At 40.0% G+C, this 23,710-nt stretch overlaps 1 protein-coding gene across 1 annotated transcript in view; it reads left to right on the top strand.

The window, feature by feature from the left end:
- The window catches only part of ylpm1 (YLP motif containing 1), a 33,525-nt gene that overhangs the window by 8,689 nt on the left and 1,126 nt on the right, over window positions 1–23,710 (top strand). The window contains exons 6-36 of the mRNA XM_079291204.1: window positions 446–569; window positions 742–877; window positions 975–1,064; window positions 1,168–1,348; window positions 1,458–1,481; window positions 1,594–1,784; window positions 1,963–2,117; window positions 2,212–2,274; window positions 2,437–2,556; window positions 2,672–2,848; window positions 2,943–3,026; window positions 3,133–3,216; window positions 3,306–3,380; window positions 9,063–9,114; window positions 9,544–9,665; window positions 9,862–10,004; window positions 15,990–16,096; window positions 19,358–19,446; window positions 20,872–20,905; window positions 21,175–21,217; window positions 21,330–21,394; window positions 21,486–21,560; window positions 21,684–21,739; window positions 21,822–21,930; window positions 22,097–22,231; window positions 22,374–22,441; window positions 22,538–22,635; window positions 22,870–23,000; window positions 23,116–23,189; window positions 23,287–23,370; window positions 23,488–23,655. Of these exons, the coding sequence (XP_079147330.1) occupies window positions 446–569; window positions 742–877; window positions 975–1,064; window positions 1,168–1,348; window positions 1,458–1,481; window positions 1,594–1,784; window positions 1,963–2,117; window positions 2,212–2,274; window positions 2,437–2,556; window positions 2,672–2,848; window positions 2,943–3,026; window positions 3,133–3,216; window positions 3,306–3,380; window positions 9,063–9,114; window positions 9,544–9,665; window positions 9,862–10,004; window positions 15,990–16,096; window positions 19,358–19,446; window positions 20,872–20,905; window positions 21,175–21,217; window positions 21,330–21,394; window positions 21,486–21,560; window positions 21,684–21,739; window positions 21,822–21,930; window positions 22,097–22,231; window positions 22,374–22,441; window positions 22,538–22,635; window positions 22,870–23,000; window positions 23,116–23,189; window positions 23,287–23,370; window positions 23,488–23,655 (3,157 nt within the window). The remainder of the gene's footprint in view (window positions 1–445; window positions 570–741; window positions 878–974; window positions 1,065–1,167; window positions 1,349–1,457; window positions 1,482–1,593; window positions 1,785–1,962; window positions 2,118–2,211; window positions 2,275–2,436; window positions 2,557–2,671; window positions 2,849–2,942; window positions 3,027–3,132; window positions 3,217–3,305; window positions 3,381–9,062; window positions 9,115–9,543; window positions 9,666–9,861; window positions 10,005–15,989; window positions 16,097–19,357; window positions 19,447–20,871; window positions 20,906–21,174; window positions 21,218–21,329; window positions 21,395–21,485; window positions 21,561–21,683; window positions 21,740–21,821; window positions 21,931–22,096; window positions 22,232–22,373; window positions 22,442–22,537; window positions 22,636–22,869; window positions 23,001–23,115; window positions 23,190–23,286; window positions 23,371–23,487; window positions 23,656–23,710) is intronic.

Raw genomic sequence — 23,710 nt, 5'->3', positions numbered from 1 at the left:
GTGGAAATATCCACCCATAGAAATAGAAGAGTAGAACTGACATTCCCATTTAAATGAACGTAGCGGGATGGTAAGAGCTGCATCCATTTTTATGTATACCGTTGCCATTGCGTCTGTTGTAGCAAGCTTAATTCCATATAAACTAAATCAATTCATGGCAAGTCGTGGACTCATTGAGTCGAGGTTTTACAGAAACAACTGTGGCGCAGTAACCGTATGAAGTGTAGAGAGCCAGAGTAAATGAGTCAAATTGAACAACTTGCTGCTTCATCTATATACTCTTGTCACAGCGTAGAAGAGCACGAACAACAATTGATATTTTAACGGATTATTTTAGCTGCAGCTTTGCCATTTTGCTAGCATATTACCTACTTTACTTTATGGTCAAATGGATTTTGGGGAACTTTTAGGTAAACTCAACTTTCGTTCTTTTTTTCGTCTACAGGGAGTTGCAGGAGGGGAAGACACCGGGTACCGAACCTCCGCCTGTACCAACTGACATCCTGTCTGAGCTCCCTGCTGGTCTTCTTGGTTTGGAGATCCCACCAGACGTCAGGAGCGTTCTGATGGTAATATTTACTAACACTATTTAATCCCAGTTAATGAGAGTGCATTGCACAACACGATTGCTGGTTATGTTGGAGGACACTAGGGAGACTTTTACAAATTTCATTTTTTCATACATTTTCACAAATTCATTGCATGTAACTATTAATCAATATATTTAATCTGCATCCTTAGGGCATGACTGCAGCAGCACAGACTGCTGTAACCAACCCTGTGTCTTGGGATACAACGCCTGCTGCCACAGACTACCAGCAATCTCTTCCCAAACCTTCAATGATTCCAAAGACTGTGGATTACGGGCATGGGCATGGTATGTGCAGTAAGATGAACACATTTGATCATTTTAAACAGACAAAACAGGGTAAGTTTCAGGACCTAGTTGGTGACATTAACACTCAATGTTTCAGAGCCCGGAGCCACTGTTGAGCGGATGTCTTATGGTGAGAGAATTGTGTTGAGGCCTGACCCAATACCATCAGACAGGGGCTATGAAAAAGGTGAGTCTTAGTATTGTAAAGCTTAGCTTTCTCTACTCAAACAGAACTTGCTTTTCGCAATTTTCTAACTATTGTTCATTTGTGAACTATTTCATTGTCCTAGAACCTCTTGGTCCCAGAGATCCTAACAGCAGAGACCCATATTTCGAAAGACGATCAGACCCGTATATGGACCGCCGGGAGTACAGCCGAGAGAGGGAATCATACAGAGAAAAGCTGCCACCTGAATATGAAAGAGACAGATATGAGAGGGAGCGATATCTCCCACGAGATAGAGATGACAGGTATGGTATTTACTCAGTAGCTCTGACTCCTTTTTTCCTAACTGTAGGGTAGCGTGCTGCTTCTGTACATATGTAATATTGTTTTCTATTTGTCTGTTTTTGGATCAAGCACACAGTCCATGGTTGATGAAAGGTACAATGTCACATTGTGTCAATACATTGTGATCAGTCGTCAGTGTGTGCCAGTTTGAATCAAAGAATTCTGTCGACGAAGCAAATCTTGACAACGCTCCTCCTCTGTGTAGATCTCCACTGGCACCTCCTTCGCGCTCGGCGTACAGGGACAGAGAGCGGGATCTTCGAGAGAGGGAGAGAAGTGACAGTCGCGATCGAGATGAACATTATGGGAGACCTGGCTATGATAGACCTCCATACGAGCGCACCGGACTCGATCGCAGTGGGCCTGAACGTTACGGCCACAGCTCCTCACCTTACGGTATGTTCAATCCCACATCTGTTTACAGACGTGTAGTCGCGTACTTCAGCTTTGTTTGGTAGAATTTCACTTCACACTTAAATCACAAGTTAATTTCCCAATTACTTGAAGTAAATCTACAACGGGAAAGAAATAATGCCATTTAGAGAAATGTTTGAATTGCAAAAATATCATACAGTAGAAAGAAGAAGTTATCCAGAAGACAGAGGGCCTCCCGCTGCACCACCCCTCCCACCTCCACCTCAGCCACCCCCACGAGTCGAGAGGAAACCAGAAATCAAGAATGTTGACGATATCCTCAAACCACCTGGCAGATCATCTCGTCCTGAAAGGGTACTTATTACTCTGCAATGTTTCTTGATGTAACAATATCACTTTTTTTAGTTGTATAACATTAAGTGCTCATAAATGTGATGCATTTTAACAGATTGTCATCATAATGAGAGGGCTTCCAGGAAGCGGAAAAGGTCATGTTGCAAAGCTCATACGGGTGAGTGGTGTCCTACCAGCAAATCATCCTGTAATTATAATGTAATGTATACTCATAGAGCCTGTTTGTATGTCCTCTTTTGACTTGACAAATATTTGCTTTTGGAACAAATCAAATTGAAACATAAAAACTTAGCTTTTTAATTGTGTTGATGTTATTAAGGATAAGGAAGTCGATTGTGGCGGTGCACCTCCGAGAGTTCTTGTTTTGGACGATTATTTCATGACTGAGGTTGAGAAAGTAGAAAAAGATCCAGACACGGGGAGACGGGTCAAAAACAAGGTGAGTGCTAAAGCACTGCTGTTGGAAATCAAATTCAGCAGTAACTGGCAGATGTATTCCAATTATTATTGTGAACATTATAAACGATGTAATACAATACAAAAATCTGTCGCAGGTTCTTGAGTACGAGTATGAGCCAGAGATGGAAGATACCTACCGGAACAGCATGCTTAAAACATTTAAGAAAACTCTGGATGACGGCTTTTTCCCCTTCATCATTTTAGACACTGTTAATGACAGGGTTAAACATTTTGATCAGTTCTGGAGCGCAGCCAAAACAAAAGGCTTTGAGGTGAGTTGTGTTTATGAATGTCTCCGAAAAAAACAAAACAGTTTTTGTTCCTATCGGCCCTGTGCTAAAGAGGTTTGTTTTTTCTTATTTCAAGGTGTATCTTGCTGAAATCACTGCGGACACTCAGACATGTGCGAAGAGAAATGTCCATGGGCGCACTCTTAAGGATATATTGAAGGTCTGTAATATGTACCTTCTGTCTCAGATACATTTGTAATAAGTGGAGTGTCCAATAAAGCTCATACATGTACAATATACTTCTTAATGGAGCATTCTGTCCACAGATGTCCAACAACTGGGAGACTTCGCCACGTCACATGGTGCGCTTGGATGTCCGGTCCCTGCTTCAGGACGCTGCTATAGAGGAGGTGAGATCTTCAAGACTTGACGCGTCTTATAATATTATTGTCCTTTTCTTCAGTAGCTGAGCTGAACTAACGTGTGCTTGTGGTTTTAGGTTGAAATGGAAGACTTCAATCCTGATGACGAGCCCAAGGAGCTGAAGAGAGAGGAGGAAGAAGAGGGTGATCTGGTAGGACATGAAAAGCTTCAATCTATAGCCACATAACTTCCACAGTCATTTCCACTTATTTGTATTCCCATCTTCCACATAAGGCCTATCTAGTAATTAGATTTATTATGTAGTAAATTTCAGATTCACGAGGAAGACCAGAGCAGAACAGCGAAATTATAAGAAAATATAAGGGAGAGAGATAGACAGTTAAAACACTGTAGGGAATCTGTCCTGAAATGAAACGATGGGTGCAATAGTCTATTAACAAAGGGAAGCAATTTCAAGGCCTCCTGGTTAGTTTTAGTTTAGTCGATTTCGTTGTTAAGCAGTTCAATTTTCATCTTCACTTCAAGGGTTTTACAAAAACGTTTTAAAATTCTTTAATATTTTTGTTAAAGTACCACCATCAAGCAAAGTGTTCCAAAGCTTTCTGCTCCATCATTGTCGATGACTCTGGACCATTCTGCCGAGTTTAGATTTCCATTCAAGGAAAGACAAAACTTTTTCTTTTATTAAAAGACATAAATTTATTTTAAATCCAAAAATCCAGTTGAAAAAATACGTGTTTATTAAATCATGTGTGAAACATACTCATGGGTAACACATTTCTAATTAATTTTAATTATGAAAACGCCACATTTTTCTAAATTCTGTGATTTTAAAGAAAACATGAATTATATTTAATCATATGCCAAATTAATTTTAATAAGCTGAGGTAAATATTGCCTTTGACATCAAGGAAAAGGTTTACAGACGCATTTATAATAAGATTGTTTTGGGGCTCCGATTTTTAAAGCAGATAATGTGATTATTTATCCAGCTCTAAAGATGTTGTACAACTACTCTGGTGAAATTTTAACAAACTTTTTAAAAACGTTTTAAAAAATTGATGTTGATAAAATCTGAGTGATGGACTTTCTAATATCCACCAGGTTTCAGTGAAAGATTCTCTTCTTGTGTCATTTTGATGAAATCTTTAAAGCTGAAGAAACACATTTTGAAAGCTTCACAATTTAAATGTTTCCTACGGTACAACCTTCAGGGGGATTGTCTCCACACGGAGTACACAACGCTTGGGACCAAAGTGGACAGCGTGGGAAAAGTTAATTCATTTGTGACCATTTAAGTGGTTTCATTAGGAAGATAAAAGGATCTGCAGAAACAATATGCAACTGGCCTCAATAGCACAGTTACCTAATAATCAAAGGCCTAACAACAAATCTGCTTTACCTTGAAGCAGCTATTATCAATACTATAATTGTGTATCACATGTCAATGCAAAAAGATGTGGAGTCCTTTGTAGTGATCAACCAAATCTGCTGTTCTCATAACCCACTGTGTGCTACCTGCTCAGCAGCAAACATCACACACAGTTGACAACTAGCTAGTGAACATGGCGGAGAATTTAGCATCCAAAGAGACAGTTTTCATTCAGGAGTTGGTGGAGACAAAGAAGCAGAAGAAATATAAAAATCAAGAGATTCATCCCATTATGGTTCATGCAGTGCCGTGAAGCACCATCTGTTAGCATGGTACAGCACGAGCACGATATCCACTGATGAGAGATCACTTACTCAGGTTCTGCATGGACTGTTTATTATATGCCTTATTATTTACAAGCTTTAAAAAAACAGATTTCACAAGTTGACCTTTACATGACTGTAGTTTGTGTAAACAAAATGTTTGTAAAAGTCCACTGTGAAGTTTGAGATAGAATTTGTTGTAGAACAAAGTGTAGGTATGGTCAATGAACACAACAAAGTTGAATGTCTGTTTTAGAGACGTGTTGGTCATTCTTTGATATATGATACAATGATAAAGATACTGCAATTGCTACATCATCATCAGCATTGATTTAACTGTGAAAAACCTCTCCACAATTTTACAAATGTGTAAATAGACAGAAAGACAACATTTATATTGATGCTTTAGATGAGCAAAATCAAATCATGTACAATATGGCTCATTTCAGTCACAATAAGAAAGCATAGGTTACATTTGAAAGCTTCACTGATATCTCCAGAACAACTTTATCCAGTGGCATAAACCACTTCACCTAATGGGGCTATCTGTTTCCTTGAGCACAAGGGGAGTCCCCAATATATTTGGTTTCTCTAGGTGTGGACTGTTTCCCAAATATTCCCCCTATATTGCGACACGTTAAAAATATGTGACATTCCATCATGTCTGGCCCATGTGTGTCTAGACCGGAGGCTGCCAGAAGTGTTTTTGTATTCGTCTACAGATACGCTCTCATTTTACTCTGTGCTGCCAGCTGTCTGCCCAGCTATTTTTCAACAATACGTGTGTTACTGCAGGGTAGATGCCCAATAATATGTTCATCCACATTCTGTAACCGTCGGAACAGAGAGGGCTGTAGTAATGCATGGGTCAGGGTTTTATGAATTTTAACAAGATAGTAGCCTCATGTTTGTAGGATTATCCTTTTCTTTTAAAAAATAATGGCGTCTACAGTTAAAGGATTTAACCTATTTTTATGCGCTTCGAGCTCCAACCAGCTGAGTGGAAAGCGAGCTCTCTGGATGTTGCTGGAAGCAGAGCGCCGCTCTAGCCAGCATGTGGTAGCAATGGCCCACATTTCCCATTGTTCCGTGCTGGACTTAATATTGTGATATTTTTTGCTGTTTTATGCTCCAAAATGTAGTTTTTTATTGTTAGTTTTTAACTTGCCTGTTCAGAACATAGTGAATTGTTTTTAAACCATCAGTGAGGCAGTTGTTACATTACTGAAGACCAGCTGCGTAACATTCAATTAGTAAATCAGATTATTATTGTCTTGATTCACATACATTTTAAATAGTATTTCTGTGGTGCTGCACCATCTTACCCTGCTTTAGCACCACCATTCCACCGTTTAAGGTTCTGTGTGTAACTTTCAAAACATCAATAGATTGTTATTAATGACACCTGTGACTGTGACGTGAACAGTCAGCATCCTGTTGCTCACACTCTGTATGCACGAGCATCGGCAAAAACCAAATTGAATGACCTGCATTTTAATAAAATGCAAGAAACTTAATTACAATAATATTAATGATGATGTTACTTTGAATAATGTTCCTATATTTTATTTATACCCACCACAACAGAGTCCACTCATATGATATATATCGTGATATTGTGGCTTAAGCTGGCTAATGTTAGCTAACATGTGCTTGTTTGCTAACGCGGACAAATTGCTAGCTAGCTAATGTAGCAAAAATACTTGAGTAGATAACGTCAGTTAATTCATCCACACTCCCGGGGCCGGCCTGGCTGTTAAATTGGCTAGCTTGCCGTTTGCATAATACTTTATTTGCTAACGTTATGAAGCAACACTTAATTTAAAATCACTCCGCCGGCTGTCATAGGCAAGCAAGAAAGTCGGGGAAGGTTTTTTTTGTTACGTTAGTATCCATCAGCCCTTTGGCAAAAAACAATGAATACATGTGATAAGTTACACATAGAACTACATTTGAGCTATTTTAATTTACCTCACCTGACATCACAGTTGGATGTGGTCAGATCTTGTTTGCACCTGCGACTACATCCAACGGTGAAGTGGTGCTACTCAGTGTGTCCACACAGATATTCATCCTGAAAGTAAAAAGTCTGTCATCTATGTGTATGATATATTACTCAATAACCTGAACAGACCTTTGAGTCTGTTATCTTGTGGAGCAACAGGTTGCCTGCTTTTTATCAGCTTTCATCATCAACCTTTGGTTTGTACGTTAAACTCTGGAATCCAGAGCGCCTGAACTTGGATTAAAACTGAGATCCTGCTGCAAGTTGACTTTTCAGCAGCTTATCGTCATCATTCATGTTTTGGTTTGTCGTCCTATGTCAAGGGTATATTGACCATCATTTTACACACTTTCAATATTCCATTCCATTTTCCAAACCGCTTATTGGGCGAAGGCAGGGTACACCCTGGACAGGTCGCCAGTTTATTCACGCTCACATTCACACCTACGGGCAATTTCGAGTCTCCAAATAACCTAAGCTGCATGTCTTTGGACTGTGAGAGGAAGCCGGAGAGAACCCACGCTGCCACGGGGAGAACGTGCAAACTCCACACAGAAGGACCACCCGGGATCGAACCGGGCCCCTCTTGCTGTGAGGTGACAGTGCTAGCCGCTACACCACCGTGCAGCCCCACTTTCAATATTGTTCCAAATAAATTATAATAAGCGCCTTAAATATGCCAAATAAAATGACTGACTCCTTAAAGGTCCTACCCACCAAATGTCCACCCGTCTAATCGAGAACAGTGAGTTTTCCCTTCCTGTGCTTAATCAGACTTCTGTCAGGACTGAGTGGGCGTTGACATCCTACTAAAGCTTCACCCATCTTAAACCTGAGCAGAGGTCTAATCAGAAGAAGTTTTAAACCAAATTTAAAAAGGGTACAAAAATACACATTCACACGGATGTAAATTACATCCTGAGAAACCCAAATCATAAAATAACACGGCACAAAAACAAATGTCACAAATATAAAACAACAAATAAATGCATAAAAATGTATATTTTCGAATACATATCTAATGGGGAAATCAGCAACTTACCAAAAACTCTCGTCTGTGAACAGATTTTTAGATCCAGTGTTCTTTACAGAAAGAGGAAAAATGGTATGTAGGGACAAAAACCTGTGGCAGTGAAAAATCAAAGCAAATTTAAACGACTTGACATTTCATAATGTGTTGCAGAGGCCTGTTTATCCGTCATATTGCTCTGGTTAGTGGTTTTGGCAGGGTTTCGCTGTTAAGCACGTTAAATGAACATCATCTCAGCTGGCGAGAAACGATGTCCTCTCTTTAAGTGATGTACAGTCGGTACACACAGCCAGACACTCACACGCTGCTCATGATGTGTTGCTCTTCCTCCAAGATGAACAAATTATCCTGCGAGGTGTAATTGCACTTATTTTGAATATATTGTAAGTTCCTTTAAAAAAAAAGAGAAAAAATTACTGTGTTGACAATATCATCCCCCAAATGTCACTTTTCAGCTTCAATTAGGTCTTTCGAGGGTCACAAGAATACAGGGGTGTGTCTTTACTTAGGAACTGGCTAGTGCTAGCCAGCCAAATAGCATCAGTATGATTTGATAGGTGAGGATTGGTGAGGGAGAAGTAATGCTATGTCAAAAAAACAGGAACATTTACATGTTTAGTTAATATTCATGTCAAAGTTTGTGCAGCAGCACTGCAAACTCGTACATGAGGCGTATTGTTGTTTGTAATGTAAACTGTGTAAATAACATGATCATTAGCTCACACAGACAAACTACATGACGAGAGGCTGAAGTGCTTGTTTTGCTTTTTTATCTTCTGAGAGCAGAGAGAGGTTTGCTTGATGATCTTTTTATGAAGGAAAGCACTTTGTGTTCTCCAAAGCAGAGCACACCTATTATCCATTCTTTCTTCTTCTTTTTTGTTGCATGTAGAACAAAGGCTTAGTCTCAACACAGTAGTTTCTCTCAACTTGCCAGATGTCAATATTTGCATGCTACTGTTACATTATGTCTTAATCCGATAAGTCCTCACGCAGTCTCATCCTTCAGTAGTTTCTGTTGTCTTTCCACTTCTGATCAACCAGTCTGCTCTCTTTTCAGCCGCCCCCTGTTTTCTCTCTCCCTCTCCCTCTGTCAGTCACCCAGATGTTTAACCATTGTAGTGTTTCTTTATAAAATATAGGGCTACATTCCAAAAAGCAAATGGGAGATGGACACGTCGGAGGCGAAACTTGGTAGGTGTTCCCCTTTGTTAGTCTTCATTTTATGAGTAAAAGGCTGATGATAAACTATTAATGTATTGATTGACAGATGCTTCAATTTGAAGTCCACTTTTCGTTTTCCCCTGAAGAAAACATGTCTTTAATGTCCGGGTAAATCTACAAAGAGAATGAAAAGAAGAGGTTCTGCATATAAAAACCAAAACATGCATATGAATGTAAACATGGTTATAATTTCTACGAATCCCAAGCCAGTCAAATGAGGAGGAAAAGTAGTATAGTGTTGATGTGATTGCACTTTATGTGAGTGTGAAGGAGGACATTGCTAAATCAGATGATGCTGACTCGTTGGCTTTTTGTGGACAAATTGATGTTCGGATGATGGAGTTAAAGTGTTCATGGGGGAGGAGAACTGATCACTACAGTGATCTTCCATTTATACAGACAAGTTGGACGGTCTGGGGAGCGGTGGGAAGAGGAAACGGGAAGTCATGGAGCACGTGGAGGACTACCTTCAGCTGCCAGACGACTATGCCACGCGCATGTCTGAACCAGGAAAGAAACGGGTAAATATCTGCTGCACAGCTGTTGCTTTGGTCTTCTCAACATGAATTAGTTTGCCAATGAGGAAAAATATGAATTGTAAAGATCCAGCTAGTCCAGGTTGTTTTATGATGTTGAATAATGTAACAGATTTATGTTAAATGATGCCCTGTCATCCACTTCCTGGTCATAACGCAAAACCGCGGTTGCTTTGTCAAGGTCCGTTGGGCTGATCTCGAGGAGCAGAAGGAAGCCGATCGAAAGCGTGCTATCGGCTTTGTGGTGGGTCAAACGGACTGGGAGAGAATAACTGATGAGAGCGGGCAGCTGGCACAAAGAGCTCTCAACCGTACCAAGTATTTCTAAAGATCCCCCTTTTCTCCCTCCATTGAAAGGTATGTACAGTATGTTACTCCTTTGTATCATGTTGTTAGGATGGCTGTAGACGTTACCGATAGCTGTTAAAAGTAAGAAGTCGTCATATCGGTGTTTTGAAAATACATATTTAACCTTTAATGACTTGATGAGGACATGTTTAAGGCCTTTTCTTATTACATGTCCTGTATTGAAAATGTGCTTTATAGTTTCTTTAATGTAAGTGAATGGAACGGTCTCATCTCACCTTTTTTTCAGCAAGCTGATTCTTCTAAAAAGCTTGTCTTTACATTTCTTAGCTTAATCGCAATAAATGGTGAATAAAATGCCGAGGGAGAAACCTCACTAAGTTTGCGGGCATGTATGTTTTACAGCTGTAATGCCTTTTATAGTGATAGGAACACAGTTGTAACTTTGTTCTACATAATATGTTACCACAATGCCTGAATGTAACTGAATTTACAAAACCTAAGTTTATTAGGAATGTATTTTCCTAGTTATCACATAAGTTAAACGCATAAAAGTTCAACTTGATCACAAACACATCTAGCTTTGGCCAAATTATCAATGATCTCTTTTTCTTTCTGCAGGTTTCCAGAATGTGAAAACACTGAAGCTTACTTGTGGTGAAACAATAGACTCATCTATACCACCAATGGTTATCAGATTCTTAGTTATTTCATTGATAAAGATGCAGTATAGTTTTTTTTTCATTCTCGTTTTTAAACAGGAACTCTGGTTATTCGCTGATCAATTTGTAGGTAGTAACTTCTTCTGGTCATGTATTCCGTGATTCTTGCCGTTTTATACTCTTCATGCTTTATGTACCGTTTACCTGTAGTCATGTTTTTTTGATCCATGTATACTTGAAAAAAAACACAATAAAACATTCACAAAATCACCAACCTGCGGGAGTGTTTCTTGCATTATCTTGATGAACAAGAGGGCCGAAGAGTTTTTGAAGCAGAATGTGCTGTAAATGAATCATTGGGGCCTGTGAATAACTATTTACATCCGCCTGACATCACTTGTTTAGCCCCTGTGTTTTAAGACTGACTGTTATCAGGTTTATCACCATGTATGATTAAATTAGGAAAATAGAAGTAAGAAGAAATGGTTCGTTGAATGTATTCCCAACATCTTTGCAAATTTCAGTGCAACTCTATCGCACCCCTTAACCGTTTTACACCTCTGAGTTGCATCCCAGTCTCATGATGGTGTATGTGCCGTTCTCTCCTTGTCTTTTTATTTGTTTAAATCATTTAAAAAGAAATACTATGAGGTAATTGCAGAGAGAGCTGCCAATTTCACCTCAACTTGTGGCTTGAATATGAAGTGTAATGTGAATGCATGATTGTAGGACTGAAAACCACCTCTGTTTTTAACCTTTTAAGTGTAATTTTAAATTAACTTAAGGTTGTCAACAACAAAGTAAGTCAGCCCACAGTGGCTTTTCATGACCACAACAGTATTTTATTTTTGTCTCATTTGAGTTTTTGTCATTGTTTTAACACGTGTTTACATTCAAAGACGAGATATACATAGGTTACCTGTAACACGTTCAGCTGATTACTATCTGATCACCACTAATGCACATTATCAAAGCTCACAATTAACCATAATATGTATTTAAGTGAGGAAGAACACGGCACATTAATTGCTTTTATTGTTGTCTGTCTCAGAAGTCAGTTAAACTTCAACAAGCTTAACAGCTGGTTGTTTTATACAAAATGTCTTCTGACTGCTGAGCTCAATACTGTCTCAATACATTGGCACACTTAATATGTAAAGACCTGCCTGTTTGACTTCTCACAGCAAGTTAGTTGAAATGAAAATATGACACAGAGGTGTAGTTATATTGCTGTTGAGTTTTCAAATGCTTATGTGCACACTTATCGGTATTGAAAGAAAACCTAATTCAGTCTCAGTGAGTGACGACATCATGGTCAATATGGAAGCCGACGTATTCAGTCTTTAAGATACATTTTACATTCACAAATTTTGTGCACTTGTGAAGCAAATCCTCGAGAATTTTAACTCATGAGAATTTTCACATGGATTTCTAACGCTGTTACTGAAGACGAGGATCCTCAGTTATGACCGAGCACACAGATCCACTGACGAAGACGTTTGATTTGCCCGTGGACAGCCAGCCACAGTGAACCCTTTAGAAAGTGGCTGATGCATCTTGATGGTGAGTATGGAAGTGAGGCTGATATTTTAACCACAGTTTGTAAGGAGCGGATGAGAGACATCTACTGTTATTTTAACATACTTGTAATTTTCATTTTGTCCTGTACATACATATGAGCTCTGCTGAATATTAAATCATTTTTTTCTTCTCCTGGTGTGGCGTGGACCTTTTCTTTACTGCTTAATAAAGAAGAATGCTTCTTAAAAAACAGAATGTGTTTCACTTGAAGATAATCACAGATTAAATAGTTGTACAATACAAACTGTTTTTGCTATATAACATGGTTGATATAGCAAAAATATAAATGCTGTCAAACGACCTCATGCTGCAACAAGCCAGTGAAGCATAAACTCAGACATCAGCCTGCCATATGTGTGGAGAGTGGATATGTGCGGGCATGCTCGTCACTGTTCTATTTTACAACATGTCCTGTGCTTCATCAGTACGAGTGAGTCCACATTGTGACAGTAACCACTGTGGCACATGATGTCGTCCGGTTGGTTCTCATCCAGAGGGATGACTTTTGAATTCAGCTGGAGCGTCACTGTCCAGTTTACAGATCACTTTGTAGATTGCTTTCTTCCAAGATGGATCGCAATCTCTTCCCATTGAAACGGCAACGTAAAATTCTCTCAATGTAATCTCGGCAACCTCCAAGAATCTATCGGGGACCTGTGAATCCACAGAAGATTAGAAACGTTACGGCCTTTTACACACAAACCGTTTTCACATGTTTAGAATCAGGCTCGGAAAATCAAGGTAAGTAACGAGGTGAAACATGGCAAAGGCACGACGGTTGATTGAGAACAATATTAAACCAGTTCTGTTGATCAACACACATCAGCGACACCTGACTGCTTTTTTTTTTTTTTACTTTTCTGTATTTTTCATATTCCTGAATACCTTCACAAATGTATGTTCGGACTGTAACATTGTTGAATAACAATACGAGCTGGTAAGCAGTATTATGTTGCCAAGTTAAAAATCAATCTCAAAATTCAGTCCATCGTCAAAGACCTTAATGACACGAAGGGACGCTGCATCGGTGTGGTTTGGAACAGTTCTGCTCACTTTTAGGAAAGAAAATCTAAAATAGCCTAAAATTGTTAATAATTTTCTTGATTTAATTGTTGACTATTTGGGATACGTCTGCAATTGTCAGTTCTTAAAAGCTGTTTAAAGCTTTATATATTTAAGGCATATTAAATTAGTATTAAAGCCATTTATGGAAGCATTTGGTGGCGTAAATTGATTGATTAATGAAAAACTGAACTCATAGCATTTTCATTTCTCTCGTAATTATTAAATGGGTCAAAATTAAAATTCTATAATGAGATTTGCATTTTCCCTGCTAGCATTGGCATCCTCTGACATGAAAATGGAAAAGTCCAACAGCTTTATGATTGACAATATTCAAATGTTATTTCAAAAAATAGGAATGCAACATATACATTTTGATTTAATTTTGCATTGACAGATGCATCATCTTGGTCACAATTGAAATTAAAATGGGATAATCTGTTTCCATTTTAATTTTTTTTATGGAAATGATCATGAGGCGTAGAATTGTCAAATGGCTTTTCCATTTTTTAATTAATATTGTCAGTAAATGAGCATAGCTACTTATAATGCAAATTGCTTTGTTGAATTTGAATTTCAGTCCAATTAATGCACATTAAAATGTTATTGTGAGATTACATTTTAATTTAGTCCACCAAATGCTTCCGTATAAAAGACCCCGTGACCTCTTTCCTCACCATTATTTGGTCAAAAGGCTCACTTTGTACAAATATCAGAATCTAATAAATACATCTACCATGAAATCTTGTGTGCACATCTGTGCTTCCCAGAGGATGAACCCTTTCTATTTTGGATATGCAATGTGCAGCTTTGCACACTTTGTTAGAATCTAGAAGGCAAATGTCCTACAGTTTGTTGAGGCCTTTTCTCTAACTCAAGGCAAACTTTTAGTTTTTAGCACCACCACTTCTAAGAACTACAGAATCTTCACTGCTGTCTGATGTGTTGTGATATATTGCATCTGAAAGGGATGTTTGATTTCCGCTCTCGCACTCGACATCACTGGGTGTGTTCATGTGTGTAATCTGTCCAAACAGGGAAACACCGTAACAAGAAAAAATCATATCAAAACAGTTTTACTCAGCTAACCTCATTACTTGTGTTTCATGAGAAGAAACCAGAAGTGTCTCCGTCACTCAGTAGGAGAAAATATATATATATATATTTATTTTTTTTCATGCTTTCATACACTAGCCAGTATGATCGTGAAACTGGTATTAAATTGCATTTTGAGTGGTATTAAAAAGGTCTTAAATGTAACCTCCACCCTGCAGAAACCCAGTTTAACCATTTAAAGCTGTGTTCAACTGAATCCTTACTAAAAGTCTAAGCATTTTGCTTCTTTTCTTTTTTTTTTAATGAAGGGGGAGAAAAGCACAAATTCGTAAATATTAAAAACGTTTGCGCCAGAAAGCACAAAATACGCATTGTAGCACAGACTTCACAGAATGCATCTTTACTTAAGAGGCTGAGTTTTGCATTATAGTCTGCACGTCTTATTACATGTGTTGATCAGCTGTGTTCATCATGATGCCTTTCACACTTATAAATTATGAAATTCAGAAATGTTAATTATCATTTTTGCAGCAAATCCTCATTTAAAGATCTTATTAAGTGTTTAGTTCCCTTTACTTCTTCTGAAACGCATCTTCAGTCACACTTCTCACTGCTGGGTTATGATGGGATAGGAGTTGTACTAGTTAGTAGAATTAGTATGAAAGCTAAGTTACTCTATATTAAATATGTGTCACTGTGGAGTAGTACACGTGTAGGCTGGTTAATATGTGGTTAATGTATATAAACAGGGAAACTTTTAACAGTTATAAATTCTCAGATTAAGCAGAAAATAAGAATCAGTGACTCATAATCCTTTTGTTACAGCATGAATACACTGACTATATTCTGCAGTGTTCACAAACTTAATAACTTGTTACGGCTTCATGAAGTTACAGTAGGTTGTCCTCATTAATATTCACGTGGGTTCACTGTTGTTACAAACTGGATGAAAGTGAAATAATCAAAATGTGGCTCAACCAGACCATTTATTTAAACTTTCGGAGCCTTTTCGCACTTCGAACTAAATAATTGTATCTGATCATAAAGCACATGGTTCCCTGAGCTGCTTTCTCTGTACCGTCCGCCCTCCTCAGTGTACAGTATGAGCCTGTTTCATGTGTGTCCATCTGTGCATCATCTGGGAATTATCTGTACGCATCTATTATAGCCAATAGCGTGTGTTGACACGTGCAGGAGCTTCAATTTAATTTAATTAGTTTTACCTCTGTACTTACAATAAATAGCAAACATTTCTGAAGCAATTCACATTTTATACATGTGTGCATTATATAACCTGCAAATGATTCTATTGATTTAGTCTTGTAAAGCCATTATAATCTTTACCCGAAACAAATATGCAGATGCAGCGAATCCGACCGATTTCAAAAGTGATGCTTTGAGACTGTTGAGAAATATAAAGCGCCACACACATCTAACAAAAGTAAATTGTGTGTTGGACTCAACATCAAAATGAGACAATAACAACCTCACTGGAGGCTCCCAAAGCAAAAAAAACAAACAAATAACTGACGTAAGGTATCACCAGTAAGGATTATAGTGTAGCATCAGTTTACCTGGAAGTCGTTGGCTTTGTTGTAGTGCATGTTGAGAGCTCTGAAAAGTTCTGATTCTCTGCCCACAGTCAGACTCCTCACGTCAGCCACTCCTATGAGAGCGTGCCGGGCAAACTTCTCCATCTGGATGTAGTAGAACTCCCTGAAGTTACTGAACCACTTGATGAGCTGAGAGGTGATGCAGCGCGTGAACTGAGGACGAGACGGAGAGACAGGTAAGTGAGATGGTCAACGTGGAATTTGATTTAATAAATGTGTCTTTATGTGAGAGAGACGCTGCTAAGCTTGTTTCACGATATAGAAAATCAAATATGAATCAACTCTATTTTCGCACATCTCATGTGTTGCTGTGTTTGTACATTTTGGGTTTTTACAGAAATGCTATGACGTAAAGTTCTTAATCCTGATCTGATTGCTTGATTGTAATGACAAATAAAGAACCAAAACTATTCACTGGTCTGGAACTCATTCTTTATTCTGTGGTGACAAAGATGCATTTTGAAAAGAAACTGGTTTTGGATCATAAAACATGCCGCACATAAACGTCCACAGAAGATTTTCTCTCAGAAACGGCAGGAAACATGTCTGCTTGAATGCAAAATACTGCAACTTTTCCAAGATTGTTATAATTGCTACACATCTGTATATTTTTGACGGTAATAGTAACTCGTGTTTTGTAAATATAATCTATTAAAATGACACAAATGTGTGGATGAATATTGCAAGTATTTCCTCACCTGCACATCATAGAAACACATCTTCAGTACCAGAGAGCTCGGGTAGCGGGTGTAGAAGAACATGTGCTTTGCTTTCTTCAGATGGTTTGTGGTCAGACCCTCCTAAACGCACCGGTGTTAAGGATAAAACACACATCCGGGACATAAGAAATGGTCGTTTTCTTTGTCAATGAGGATGGATACATGTTCTCTCAAAGAAATCATCACAGCTCAATGAGAGACTGCTATTTTCTGCAAGTTTGGAAGATCAAAGAGTACGTATTGGATTCTGTAAGGTGCAAACTTGCTGTCTTTTAAAAAAAAATGTTTTTGTTGATGAGCAGACTTATTTTATAGCACATACCTGTGAGGGATGAAAAGGTTTGTGACATAATGGGTTGTAATTTGGACCTCGAAGGAAGCGGTATTGTTGGAAAGAAATATTTTCTGTCTATTGATTGCTTCTTAAAGCCACAATAAAACATAAAAAACTTCAATTATTAGACGACATCAGAATAAAAACTTGTAAAGGATACATTCAGCATGTACAGGTTGATCTTCCTCAGGCAATCGGACTCAATCTTGACATGAGACGGGCTTTCCACCAGCGTGGGACCCACCGACACAGTGTGAGTCTGTGGGCTTCTGACGGATCTGGAGTTCACCTTCGATCTCACTCTGACCGAGTTCCAACACGTGTCAAACGTCTCAAACTTTGCTCGACTGACTTCAGAGCATTCCTTTTGCGGGCACCTGAGGGCATGTCCAGTGTTGTGATCCTTCTCTGGCGGCTGATCTTCATGCAGAGCCGAGTCGTGGCCGAAGGGGACCAGAGGTTTGGGGCGATGGGGAGCTCTTGATCTGGACTGGAGGATGAACTTGTCGGCTCTTTCCAGCCGAGGCTTTTGCACAACCAGAGACAGAGCTTCGGTTTGAACATCTGGGACTTCTTGCGTCTCATCTTTACCAACCGATGACTGAAGAGACATATCAGTCTCTACCTTCCCCTCGTCATTCGGAGATGTCTGTAGAAGTGGCACGCTTCTAAAGATCGAGTCAACGCTCCTGCTGACAGCTCTGCTCAGTTCGTGCTTCAAAACATCGGCCATCAGCTTTATCCTCTCAGGCTTCGACTGGAAGTAGTTCATCAGCTTCACCTTCTTCCATCCTTGATATGTTCTGCTTGAGCTGCTCTGGAACTCACTGTATGTATCTGTAAATGTTGGAGATGTTTCAGGAGAACTGTTCCAGGTTGGATATTTACTGTCTGCAATGTCGGTTACTCCACCCGCATGGTTTAAACTTGTCCTGAGCTGTCTCAGGTGCTGATGCTGACTCTCAAGCTGCTTTCTTGTCATCTGACAGCCAGATCCACGATCCACGAGCTCCCGATCTTGAGTCCTTTCATTTTCCTGCATGCCGTCTGACTCCTCGTGCTGATTCGCCATAACATCTGTGCAGCGCATACCAGGAGAGCTGGTCATGCCTTTGATGATATGTTCTACTCTGGCACGCTTTGCTTGATGGCCACTGTTTAAGTTCCACTCATGGTGACCACAAGAACTGGATGCAGGAGATGAGTGCATGCTCGTGGGTAAATGTAAAGCGGTGTTGTCTCTCGATGGACTGAGCTCCAGATGGCTCGAACAGATCAAACTTGAACCAGCATCATCGTGGCTGTAATAGGCACTCTCCGCTGGCATTGTTATGTCCTCACTGCCTTTGTGTAAGGACACAGAAACACCTGGAAATTCTGAATTTAACAGCTCAGGGTCCAGTTGAAAAGACGAGACGTGCTCTGCAGGGTAGCCGTCGAGGCAAATGCTGCTGGAAGAATACATACCTTTGCTCCAAACACTTGGATTCATGCTTGTTGGATAAAGAAGAAAAAAGAGCGATGGAAAAAAAAAACAGAAAGAAATTGAAAATGAAATTGCCTCCTGGAATAACAAATGAAGACTTTGGTTGTTGCACAAATATCTTAATTGCCTTGCACATGGATCATAATAAAGTAAAAATATTTAACTTAAAATAGTAAGTGAACTGTACAATTTTAAAGAATGAAACCACAATAATACATGTTGCCCAGATAAGAAAGATCATTTTGATATGAACTATTTGGTTCGTTTTATATGAGAGTAAAAACTCAAAATAAGAAGCACATCTACTTACAGGAGCCTTTTATGTAACCCACCTGTTGCCTGTCGAGAAGGACCCGAGGAGGCTGCAGGTCTGGAGCTTGCAGGAGGAGGAATGACTCAAGTATTTGTCGTGGTCCAGCTGAGAGCCCCTCCGAAAAAACAGGAGGTGTGGTCAAATATGCCAACCTATCCCATCCTACCTGCACACAATAACATGTTTAAATCGCACAACCCACTCCTAATGGGACAATATGAAGAATACATTCAAATTGTATTTAATTTATCCTTTTTCCAAAATAGTGGTTGTGCCATGGATGTTTATTGTGAAATTAATTCTAAAGAATTTTAAAAGTATGATCACTACTTAATACAGACAATGGTACAGTCATGTTACCGCTACATGAATGTTTTTATTTTGTTATCTGAAGAAAAAGTACTTTTATTTCGCCCTATTCTCGATGTTATAGGACGCACACACCCCCGCCGGCCAACCGCAGTGGTTCGTCCCACCTGCACCGCCCTCGCGCTTCGGAGCGAGCTTCCGTACCGCTCCTTCAACCGCTGTCAAATTGAGCTAAGGAGGACACAGCTACACAGCTAGCGTTATGTTATCGCGATCCAGATGTGCATACCGGACGCTCGGTCGTTCTCTGTCAGCGGTGAGCCAGGTATGTCGGAAACTTAACTGAGCCGGTGTATTAACTCTGAAACGATTTGGTGCTGATTAAAACGAGATACAGCTAATTAGCTGAATGCTAACGTTAGCATTGTGAAGCAGGGCCTCGCCAAAGTTACCAAGGGCAGACAGTCAGACTGACAGTGACCTCAAGAAGAAGACAACACTATCCCAATAACTCTGACTATTGGAAAGGGGGGTCTTTGTTTCGTGCCCCCTAGAAGCTAACGCTACATCATTGTTTTGTTTTTTCTATAACTGGCTTTGATGCTAATGCTAGCATGTTATGGTGTCGTGTTTGTAAGACTGAGGCGTGTGTAGCTGACATGACAGAAATAGCCCATGTCATGTTTGACATACATGTCATGTGCTCAAGCTTCAGGTTTCAGCTGTGTCTTCAGTGCTTTAAGCCACAGGTAGTGACGCTGAAACATAATCCCCACGGTAGTTGCTTACTCGTGTGTCTTGCCTACTTCAAAGGAGGCTGTTGTGCTCGTGTCTCCAGTGGACTATGTGCTGCATTGGGGTGTTTAGAAATACAGTCAGTTGACAGTTTATTAAGTACACTTGACAAAAAGTAATGTAGTCTAAAACAACAGATCTGCAAGCATACAATGCCCATGCTTGTGTCAAGAGTCCTGGAGAGAGGTGCCTAGTGTGGTGCAGTTATATATTGTGTATATATAACGTTATATATATATATATATATATGTGTATATATATCTCTAGAGAATGATTTATTGCAGCAAGATTATGTTATACTGTTACTTTCATTATCATTGCATGACCTCATGTCTTTAATGGCACAAAAGATTTTTAAGAAAGTCTTGTGAAATAATTCATCTAGAGTTTTTGTTAAGGAAACTACTCAAACATAACCGATTGGAAAAAGTTAATGCAAGAAAACAAAACCCCGGATTAAACTAAATATGTTGGTGGTTCATCGGGACTCTCTGCTCTTCATGGTTCATGATCAACACCAGCTGGTTCGTGAGTCTGAGAAACCAAAAACTCAAGAAAAGTGATGGCTGCATGCCTGTACATGCTTCGATGTACTGTAGAAGATTAATCTCTGACTGCACCACCCTCCTCCAGGATCCCACTTCAGTCGGGTTTAGGGTTTGAGTAACAAGCGACTCCATCAGACAAACATCAGACAAAGCAGCCAGAACCAACCTTCTTCACTCGAGGCCCTGCCCTCAACATACCCACAGACTCATAACATGCAGGGCAGTGAACTTTACAGTCAGCGCTGGAGAATCCAGTGGTGTCACTGAAAGTTGAGGCAACGGAAGTTCCTCATTTACTGTTGAATTTATTTATTAGTTAGAAAGCTTCCAAAACCATTAGAAATTCACAAACAACACATAAATAAAGGCTATGAAACAGATTTTTCCTTCCTTTTTTTTCCTTTCAGGCAAATAATGTGCTGGTCCGACGAAGTGTTTCAGGTAAGTGTGCTTCTGATGAAGGAGACTTGACCTTCAGCTTGGTTTGAGAACCTCGTCAGTAATGCAACATCTAAAACCTGCGGTTTTAGTGTTTACTGCTCATGAATAAACAAGCTTTATGAGTGGATCATCCAAAGCAGAATAAGTGATGCTTGTCGAACGTCTTAGGATCCCACAAGTGGTTAATTGCAGCTCTGAAAGAACTCCTCATGTTACAGCCTCGAGAGAAGCAGTTGTTGATTTTCTTTCTTTCTTTTTTTCCTCTTAAGGCCTTCCCGTCTGCAGCAAACTAGTTTACACGAATTCTCAACCGTAAGTGCTTTCTCCCATTCTGTTGTGTGTGTTTGAACGCGACAATTTGGTTTGCATAATTGCATTTGTCAAAAAATACAAGTAACTGTTTTTTTCTCCCTTTGACATTTAGATGTGAATTTCCATCCTCGGCAAATGTCTTCCACATCAGATACTTCAAGACATCTGCTGTCCACCGTATGTATTGCAACACTTCTCAACATTATGCATTGAAGACCACTGTGTTTCTGTTAAAGCAGTGGTTGTTTTGGGGGTTTCTTTTGTACAGGGGATGAGGTTGTCACGGTCAAAACGCCGGCATTTGCAGAATCTGTTTCAGAGGGGGATGTGAGGTGGGAGAAAGGTGAGTCAGCTTATCTCAGGTAAAATGCTGCTGTTATATATTCTATTACCAATGAGCCATATGTTTAAAGTAATCATATTTCTGCAAAATCAAATCCAAGCGCTTTCATTGATTGTGTTTTAGCGGTGGGCGACTCGGTGAATGAAGATGAAGTGGTGTGTGAAATTGAGACTGACAAGGTATGAACAAGAAAGACCATCAACCCTAAAACCATCTCTGGTATTTATTTATTCCTTCTTAACTTTACTTTACTACTTTCAGACCTCGGTACAAGTCCCCACTCCAGCTGCTGGTATAATTGAGGAACTGTTGGTGCCCGATGGAGGAAGGGTAGAACCAGGGATGCCCCTCTTCAAACTCCGGAAAGGAGGTGAGCTTAGTTATCATTCTATCACTGAAGTAAACAAGGCGGAGCCGGTGTGATACCCGAGTCTCGGGACCATTACCAAAACAGTACATTTTTGATACTTGATGTGTATGTTGTGAATCATTACACTCGTACTACATGTGTCATTATTTTACTTGTGTTTCCACAGCTGTTCCTGCCAAAGCTGCTCCCTCCCCAGCAGCAGAGGCACCGGCTGCAGCACCACCTCCTCCTCCAGCTTCAGCTCCCACTGCAATGCCTCCAGTGCCTCCAGTGCCACAACAGGCTGCACAAGCCAAACCTGGTGTGGTTCCTTTCTTTGTCATATGAACACACATTCTGCAGAAAGCATTTATTTAATATAACTGTGCAGGATGTATCTGAGTCGGCCACCAGCACTGTGTCTGGCTCTTATTGTCACATTCTGTCTTTCCACCTTCATCAAGTTTCTGCCATCAAGCCCACAGCTGCAGCACCAGCTCCTGTAACATCAGCAGGGAGAGGAGAAAACAGGGTAACACACCTGCTGCAGACACACTTGTTATGTTGCATGTTTTCTTTCTTTCATGACATTAGTATTGGAAACAGTGAAGTTTGTTCTTCTGTCCAGGTGAAGATGAACCGTATGAGGTTGAGGATCGCCCAGAGGCTAAAGGAGGCTCAGACCACCTGCGCCATGTTGACCACCTTCAATGAGGTGGACATGGGGTGAGCTGCAGCTCCTCAACGGATTGTTCCGACGTTCTTCACAGTATTTACATTTGTCTGAACTTTAGCCAGTTAGGACGACAAGCCTCCGCACTGAACAACCCGGCTCACAGTTAGTGTGACATTTTTCACGCCACTGTCTCATTTACAGTCATCGGCTGTATTTGACTCCACAGATTAAAATGCGTCTCCTCACTGAACGCATGCTCTAACGCCTTCTCAATTATGCTTCAGCAACATTCAGGACATGAGGAAAACCTATAAGGATGCTTTCTTAAAGAAGCACAACATCAAACTGGGTTTCATGTCGGCGTTTGTGAAGGCTGCTGCTCACGCTCTGACTGACCAACCTGCTGTCAATGCCGGTAAGATGACATCGGCTTACTTCCACTGTTTTTATCTTTTTTCTTCAAATTAAACTTGGCCAAGTATTCGTTTTTATGTGTTTTTCTAAACTTTCTCCCTGTTGTTTTCCTGCAGTTATTGACGATTCAACCAAAGAGATCGTCTACAGGGATTATGTAGACATTAGCGTCGCTGTGGCTACTCCAAAGGTAGGACTTTTGCTCCGATAAAACGTTACATTTTTGTGTTTTAAAAACTGTTGCTGCTGAATTCTGGGTAACATTGAATACACCTGTGTTTGTTTAGGGGCTTGTTGTACCGGTGATCCGCAACGTGGAGACCATGGACTTCGCTGACATTGAGAAAACCATTAATGCGTTGGGAGAAAAGGTAAAAAGATGCAATCGGTGTCCCAGATACTTGTCATTTTAGACTGCAATGCAATTTTGATAAAAACCAATATCTTAATCTACTTAATGAGAGAGCCGTTTGTGTTGTGTGCCTCAGGCTCGTAACAACACGCTGGCTGTTGAAGACATGGACGGAGGCACCTTCACCATCAGCAACGGTGGCGTGTTTGGCTCCATGTTCGGCACGCCCATCATCAACCCGCCACAGTCTGCCATCCTGGGCATGCACGGCATCTTCGACCGACCCATGGCCGTCAACGGCAAGGTGAGCGTTGTGTGTCCGGAGACGCCAGAAACATTGTTTCCATGATCTGACCTAC

Source organism: Melanostigma gelatinosum (genome assembly GCF_949748355.1).
Source record: "Melanostigma gelatinosum genome assembly, chromosome: 19".
NCBI classification, from domain to species: Eukaryota; Metazoa; Chordata; class Actinopteri; order Perciformes; family Zoarcidae; genus Melanostigma; species Melanostigma gelatinosum.
This window is presented reverse-complemented; position numbering and strand designations above follow the sequence as displayed.